The sequence below is a fragment of the Thunnus thynnus genome, chromosome 10, assembly GCF_963924715.1.
Source record: "Thunnus thynnus chromosome 10, fThuThy2.1, whole genome shotgun sequence".
Classification (NCBI taxonomy): domain Eukaryota; kingdom Metazoa; phylum Chordata; class Actinopteri; order Scombriformes; family Scombridae; genus Thunnus; species Thunnus thynnus.
In genome coordinates, this window is record NC_089526.1 from 26,791,002 (window position 1) to 26,799,472 (window position 8,471).

General features: G+C 42.7%; 1 protein-coding gene and 1 long non-coding RNA gene across 2 annotated transcripts; one reads left to right on the forward strand and one right to left on the reverse strand.

The window, feature by feature from the left end:
- Positions 1-677: 677 nt before the first annotated feature.
- On the reverse strand, positions 678-5,844 carry LOC137191859 (transmembrane protein 74). The gene is made up of 2 exons (XM_067602299.1): positions 4,208-5,844; positions 678-3,570 (listed from the first exon to the last, which is right to left on the reverse strand). The coding sequence occupies exon 2, from the start codon at positions 3,502-3,504 to the stop codon at positions 2,659-2,661; it is 846 nt and encodes a 281-aa protein (XP_067458400.1). The 5' UTR covers positions 3,505-3,570; positions 4,208-5,844; the 3' UTR covers positions 678-2,658.
- LOC137191860 (uncharacterized) lies at positions 3,059-8,077 on the forward strand. The gene is made up of 2 exons (XR_010930456.1): positions 3,059-3,153; positions 7,837-8,077. It is a non-coding gene; the product is annotated as an uncharacterized lncRNA (long non-coding RNA).
- Positions 8,078-8,471: the final 394 nt, after the last annotated feature.

Below are 8,471 nucleotides of genomic sequence, written 5' to 3' on the forward strand. Positions count from 1 at the left end.
GGTGTGTAAAATGCTGTCGCTTCAAGAAAATCCCTGATTAAATCCCCCGAACATGTTTAGTTGGCTATATGAGGGGAAGCCTGATGTTGGCTCTGAGGCACTGTGCCAGCCATGGAGGAGGACAGCAAGAAGGGAGGGGGAGGATAAAGAAGGTAGAGGAGAAAGAAGGGGAGAAATAGTACATGTCTGAAAACCTACAGTGTGGTGCATTACATGCTGCAGATGAGTCTGTTTGAAGTCTGAAATGTTAATGGCTTCCCCCAGGCATTTACGATCCTCTGTGTGCTAAAAGAGTGACATTCTCACAGATGATGCCACCTCTGAATATGACTCTGACACTGAAAGGAAAGCAGTGACGTACCTCATGTGTAATGAAGCCATTATATTGCTGGAGTTTGAATTAATTGCTCAATATTATCATACATGCATTTTGGCACTGGTAGCATTGTTGTTGGCCGCCCTTTAAGTGTTTGACAAGTTTTATTCCAAGTGAAAATATTGGAGAGAGGGAGAGAGAGAGGAAGCGGGAAGAAATGAGTGTCCAGCACTTGGACGTCGCACCTCATTTCCAAAGCCAATAACGGCAGGAAAGCCCGCTGAATTAAAAATATTGCTGTAACATCTGTAATACTGGTTGTGGATTTACAGCTTCTGTGAAGAGAACAGGACAACATTGCCTCATTTGGATCATTCATTTTTATTACCTTTCCTGGAAATCTCTTCATTTGGCATTTTATTGCCATTTCAAATGTGATGGTTGTTTTTCAGAGATGCACACACACTTGTCAGCTCTGACAGAGGAAATGAAACGCTGTAGTAAAACAAACTTGCATTAGTTCATTGCTGCAATAAACATGCCTAATATACCCAAATGATTTTTGAACAATAATGCTGGCTGAATACCTCATTCTTTTCTTTACACGCCTTTCTCCTTTCACTTGAACAGTCAGTGCACTGACTGGCGCTTACGATATATGCTGTGACAGTATACAGAAAAGCAACTGAATGAAAGCACAGCATCGGTCTAGCCTCAAGCTGTTTATCATAGTGTAATCAGCCTACGCATCTCATTAATAGAGGCTGACTCATGTCGTCTTGAATGTAAGCCTCGAAAAAGGGCCACACAGCCCACAAAATGAAAGGACAGGAACTGAGGTAACAGAATGACACAGTATAAGAATCATTAGCACTTGTATTGTGGAATGCAGTGTTTCACTTTGTATATGAATATATGCAAATATGGCAGAATTTCAGTGTTCATGCATGATTTATGAGCCTTACAGGGTAGCCTACATGAAAAATGACTCCTTCTTTTTGTTCGGAGAGAATTGCGTGGCATTCTGTATTCTTTTCTGCAGGCCTGCATAAATGCAGTCCTCCTCCGACAGCGTTAATAACCGTCAGGGAGAAAGAGAAGGCTGCTTTCGCATAGACAAACTAAATTCTTCCTCAACTTGGTCCAGGACCTGTCTGGTCAGTAGTGCATTAACATATATATATCTTTTTGCAAGTCTGCACATGAAAAACGTCTTTTCTTAAGCTCTTTGTGTCACCTGCATTTTTTTAGTCAGCAAATCACTGCGATAACATCAAATATAACCTTTTAAAAAGAATGATACCTCACTTTTGGGAAGGTAATTAGTTCTTTGAAGTTGTGACGGCTTAAGGTTTTGGAAGTAGGGCAACTCTTTCATGTGTGATTATGTGTTCTTAAGTCCATCCTCACGTAGACAGAGACAGAAAAAGAAAAGTAGTCCGGTAAGGAAAAGGTTCATCAACACTGAAATGTCACCGGCACTTGGCTGTGATCGTCCAGGACCCTTCCCACACGCTCATTATGTAAGCACTTAAGTGTAACTTTACAGTGTTCATAGGTTGAAGATAGCACGGAAGTTCTGCAGGAAGGAGAGAGAGCTGATAGTAAAGAAGAGGTGAAGTAAAGTAGAGAAGAAGAGCAGAGGAGAGTGCCCGGTGTATGCCTGCGCTGTCAAATGCAGTCAAATTGTTCACTACAATCAAACCGACGTAGAGCTTTGGCTCAGATGCACAAAGCTGGGCTCACTGGCTTACCTCAGCACTGCACCAGAGAGGGACTGTCACTGGATATTACCGTGTGGGCCACTGAGCTGAGTCTCCCACATCAGAGTGGACAGGGACAGCTTTACACCCCTCCTTACCGCCCACTCTCCTGCCCTGGGGACACACACTTCCCTACTTCCTGAAATGTGTCTGTGCATGATTTTGCTGTTGGAAACATTCACATTAAATATGAATAGCCTTAATAATAAATGGAAGCTCTTGGAGATTGCATCCTGGGTACAAAAAATGTGATTCAGTGTTTGTGACTCAAAGCTCTTAACATTCTCCCTGCTCACTTTTATAGTTTGGTGCCACTCTGTGTCATTTGGGAACAATTCGATAGCTACCACATAGTGTTTTTCTGGCTATTGCTCACTTTGCATTTGAGTGCTTTTCTTGTCTGTTGTTTTTGCAATGTGGATATACAATACAGAATTTGATCTATGTCTACAGTATAAGCAAAAATGTTGAAGAGTTGCACTTTGAATATATGAATACATTTCTAGGTTAGAGAATGTGTGTGAATGGCATTAATTCCTCAGTTAAAAACAGAAAGAGTTTTCTATGCAGAGCAGCATTTTAAGTCACAGTTTCCTCCATTTCCTCCTGCAGGGACAAGTGCGCAGATGAGTGACTGGGACTGGATCTCGTTTTCAGGCTGATCGAGCCATACAGTTTGGCAGAGCGCTTCGAGTAAGCGATGATCTTTCTCCTGTACATCTCCCCCTTCCACATGGAAATCATCAGCAGCGTGGAGAGCACCACGCCGCCCAGTGTGAGGAGGCAAAGTCCAGCTATGACGCACCGATCCAAGTGGGCGCCTATCCGGGCGCTCTCCATCTCCAGCCTTTCCATCTCCCTCGCCGACACGCTGTCGCGGTCCACCACCACATCCCGTGGTACGGCGTAGGAGATGATCACCAAGGAGATCCCGGTCACCAAAAACGTGACTGCACTGATAAACCCGTAGTCTATAGAAGTCCCGGAGCCTTCCCCGAAGGAGAGATCATCCTCGGACATGAAGGAGAATTCTGGCAACGTCTCGGAGCAAGCCTCGCCGTTGCGCACGGGTCTGTGAGTACTTTTACAACTATTTTCCGGGCTGGCCAGTCGCAGGTTAACATTCTCATCAATGTAGGTGAAGGATGTCTCTAATTCCTCGTCGCAGCAAACTCGGACTTTCTCCTCGCCGAGGTGACCGAGTTTAACCTCCGCGCCTCCCTTGCGTGGCGCCGTCCTTGGTGATGAATGACACCGGCCATGGCAGCCCCGGGCCAGGTTACAGCAGCCCTCCCCAGGGAGCGCTCCTCCTGTTGATCCGACCAGCTTGCGGACATGCAGCGCGCTGGAAACACGGTCAAGGACGTTGGGAGGATCGGGCTGTTTGCCTCCCTCATCTGCAGAAAGCAGCTCCGGAGAAGCCATTCGTTTTCACCACCTGCTGGTTCGCGCTAAGCCTTCCACCCACGACGTTTTCACTCCACAGCATCCCTAATAAGAAGACACGTACCAGTTCTAAGTTAAATGGTGCATCTTAATTAGATTACCCTCATTTCAAATCTTGAAACCTTCTATCCACTAATGCGCAAAAATGTGTGCGTAATTTGGAACAGTGCGCAAAATACACACACCCCTACAGTGATACTGAAATCAAAACCACTTAAAAGTTGATTAGATCGTTTCAGAGGAATCCGTGGACCCTGCTTTAAAGGCGCTTATAGAGGCTGTGATTAGCCAAATGCCTCTTTATCCAATTAGAAAAACAATCCACGTGTAAACCTAGATTAAACTATATTCTTATTGTGTTTACAACCTATACAATACACGCATTCATAAAACTGGTCTTAAACTACATACATATAGAACATACATAACCACACTTGCTCTACTTCCGAGAAAATAATCATGAAATAATTCCAGCCTTTATAACCTACAGAATATAGATAAGACTGGCGAAATATCCACTGCAATACTCCTGCACACTTTATTTGAATTCAGCTGAAGATATATGCTCTTCTGCATATGGGTGGACCAGTCATGCACAATCCGCTTTTTTATTTTTTTTTTTCTCTAATGCCAAACAAAACCCTCCTCAGACCGCACAAATAACCAAAAGAAATAAACTCACCGCGCTACTTCAGCATCCCTTCCGCCTTCTTTTCCTCATAAACGATACGGCAGCTGACACCACATCACGGAGACAGATTTTTAAAAAGCCTTATCAGTGAATATGCTTTGAATATTCTCTCCGTGCTCGATACTGTGGCGGCAGGCTGCTCTGAGGGGAGCTCTCCGTTAGTCCCTCCCACACAGAGCCTCAGCTGCCCGCGCTGTGGCGCTGAAAGGAGCGCCGCTATCTGTGAGCCGATTGAGATCACTACCAGCCAGTCAACACAAGTAGGGTGAAGATTTGAGGGGCTAGAGGGAACCTCGGGGACCTGATGATCATATTTGACTGGCAGTGCCCTTCACTAGGAAAGATTTTAGGATAATTTGATGTCAGTGAACATTTTTAAAGCTCTTATGAAGGCTAAGAACAGGTTAGTAGGACATAAGAGATAAAAATACCATCAAGAATGATTTAAACTCACAACTAGGCTATATAAAATAAGTCTCTGAGACTTAACAGGGGTTCAAGTGCTATAAAGGTTGATATAAAGTCAGTCCTGATAATAATAGACACAGTTGAAATTCCTATAGGGCTCATGCATGAGTATTATATTGACATCAGAGGTCACAGTATAGTTTCCATGAGGCTATTTTAGTCATGTTAGATCAAATTCAACACATACAGAAGTATATTATTGTTTAAATAAACAAATTCATGGACAACTCAAAGGTGGTGATACAACAATCTGCACTGCTTATTGTCAGTTAATGCTATCATATCAGAAAAATACATCCAGTTGTGTTATCCAGACAACATTGTTAAACTGCGTGTATCATGCACCATCTGTTCCCTTGTGCACTCTCAGAAGATTACTGGTCACTATGTCAAAGCCATCCTAATCCATGTTTAATCTAGAGATCTAATAGGTCATCTGATCTGTGACCCCATGCAAATCTTTGGGAGTTTCATCTCATTCATCCCACATCTTCAGAGTCCTTTTCTTGACAGCATCTTCAAAGATAAATGACAAACAACACGGTAAATGACACGTTTTTTTTTTTCTCAGAAAGTGACACTTTGTAAACTAGATTCTTAGTGCGGGCCACTGTCAACCATTTACTGCTTAATCCCACTTTAAACAGAAAATTCATTTGCTGACTGTTCCACCTTATTTAGCACAACCGGGCAGAAGCTATAAATATAGTCGCCACTTTTCCTGGAGTCCTGGTGGCTGGGTGAACGGCTTTGGCTCATTTCCCAACAAGACTCCATTTAACAGATGAGTAAAGAGAGAGGGAGGGAGGGAGGGAGTAAAGAGAGAGGGAGGGAGGAAGAGAAAGAAACAAAGAGGGTCAGAGACAGACAAAGATGTACTCCACCATTTTTGTTCCAGAAATGAGTTTGCAGTGAGGGGGGGGGGGGCAGAGACACTCCTGGATCACTGACTGATAGATCGTAATGGTTTATGGTGTGTTTGGTCAGATTGTAGTCAACTTTAGTCGTCTCATGCAGAGAGATAGAGAGAGAGAGGAAGCTGGAATCTGTGTGTGCTTGTCTGAGGGGTAACAACAGCCAACTATTAGATGCAATCTGTCTGCAACAGTGCACCACTTTTCCTGCTGGCAAGGACACCAGGCTTCGAAAAGGAGGGGCGACAAGGGGAGTCGCTGCTTCTAACAGCTATAAATCCTCATGGTGTGTCTTCTGCTACAGGCATGTACCCACACACACAGAATAAAGATTATGAAGCATGGATATTGAGCTGCTTTTGCTTTAGACAGTAGCAGATAACGGGAGGTGATGAAAGAGAGGCGGGTGGGGGGGTGAGGGGGGGGGTGTCCCTTCAAATACAGCAGCAGGAGGGAGAAGGAGAGTGAGACAGTACATGTGTGGGAGTGTGAATTATGAAGTGAATTAATGAATAAGGGAGTGACTGAGTTCACCTCACCTTCAACTGCTCCAGGAACTGCAGGAGCTGGTCAGTGTCTGACAGTAGCAGACTGTGTAGCACATGGTTGAATATGAATGAGTGGGACTGTGTGAATGTGAAACAGAGTGCTGCTGGGGAAAAGCCCAGCTAGCAGTTGTAATGTGTTCACTAAGTGGATATTTATGCATCAATAAACAGGCTGTAGCAAGTAAATATGTAGAGATTGGTTGTGACTAAATATTAACACCCAATAACTGCAGCGTGTCATATCAGAGTTATCATAATTATGTATTTCCAACTTGTAAATAGCGTTCATGTCAACATCCAAGTCGCAATTATGTCTGAGGATTTTCAGATATATCCATGTTGGCACTCAATAATATGGAAGTTCCTGAAAACCAAACAAACATGGACGCCTGACTTCAGGCAAACAGTTTGTTAAAAGTAATTACACTCAAATTAAATAAGTATAGTGTTATATTGTCAATGGACAATATTTTTAACCATCACACAACCAACTCTACAACCACACAATCGTCTTGAATTGTCTGATGATGTGAACACTTGCAAGTCAACATCCCATATGTTGTGAACGCTCCATAACTTAACCAAGTGACACAGCTAACATTAGCTTGCTAATGTATGACACTATAGAGCGAAAAGTGAAAGAGTTCATATGAAATATGGTAAACATATCTGACAAGAAACTTGATCCAAATGCTTCTTAACTGGGAAAATTTTAAATTACATAATATTAACACAATACTCAATAAAAACGTCATGCTAATAATGTCGGATTAAATAACTAAATAGCGTCGATTCAGTTAGCTTTGGATATTTCCGACACATTCTAAACTGCATGAATACTAACTCAGAAACACGTTTGTCCATGTATGTATATAAATAAACAAAGTAACATATGCATTTACAACGGATTGGCAGTCAGTTTAACCCTTACATGCATACCTCTGCTCTTAAGGAACCTGTGGCCATATTACATCCTGTCTAATTCAGTTATTGTCTTCAGTTATGCCCTCAAGTTCCTTCTGTTGCTCAAAGTATTTGTTTATAACAAATCTTCTGGTGTCAAAATGTCAGAATATTTTTTACTTTTTTCACAGTATGTAGGAATCAGATAATAGAAGGTAATGTGTTTTCCTGTTTGGCCTTATTTTGTCACTTATACCCTGATACCATTTTCTATGTAGCTTTAAATTTGAATTAGTGTATGAATTAACTTTGGGTTAACATTATTATCATTAATTGATGACCTATTCCATCCACTTGATGATCTCTTAATGGTGAGCAACATGAATATATTATACATCTTGTATTAAGTTATACATTAAATCATCATGCGTTATTCATTACTGTTATTTATAGAATCTTACTGTTTATACTGTGTTCTCAAAAAATTCCAAATGTTTCCCCTGTGTCTCCTATGCTCCTCTGTCTGTCTGTGTGTGTGTGTGTGTGTGTGTGTGTGTCTGTGATGCATGTGTATCAGCCTACACACCTGCTCCAATCCGCATACCTGCAATCCATCAGCTCATCTACTCAGCAGTATATAAACCCCGGTTCTTCATCCACTCTTGCCAGATCATTGTTTCAGCCGCTGTGGTGGATCACGTCCAAGGCCACTTTGAATGGTGCATTCAAAGCTTAGTCTCTTGTGTTGTTTTGTTTGCTGAACTAACCTTGTCTCCCTGTGCCACAGAATCACTGCATGCCAGCCCGTTTTCCTGCTCATCTCTCTGCCTGCTGACCAGTCATGCAGTCGACCCGTCCACTAGCTTCATCCAGTCACACTCACATCTTTGTCTTCATCCCTGCTCTGCCCTGCCGCGTCAGCCACCAGCTTCCCTCTGCCCCTCTGCCTTCGCCTGCTGACACTCTCATCTCCATCCACCTTCACTCCCTGAGAGCCCAGTCAATAAACCTTTTCTTATTCAATCCAACTCTGAGTCTGTGTCCTGTATTTGGGTTTCCCCCCCTGTTGATTGTAACAAAACACTCATGCATTAAAGGGTTAAAGGACCAGTGTGTAAGATTTAGTGGCATCTAGTGGTGAGGTTGCAGATTTCAACCAACTGAATACCCCTCCCCTGCCCCTCCCCTTCCAAGCGTGTAGGAGAACCTACGGTGGCTGTGAAACTTGCGAAAAACAGCCTGGTTGCCAGAATAAAACATTGGCATTGTATGTTTCTGCAAACCATAGATACATTGAATATCTATGTTTCAACGCATGTAATACATATCATATCAACATTTCTAAAGTGATGTAGTTCACATGAGATCTATATGAGCTGACTTTCTTATTAGGAGGAAAAGGGGTGGATGGTTAGGAAGTTT

Excerpts from the sequence above, each read along its gene's own strand:
- LOC137191859 (XM_067602299.1), bottom strand. The coding sequence starts at position 3,504 with ATGGCTTCTCCGGAGCTGCTTTCTGCAGATGAGGGAGGCAAACAGCCC.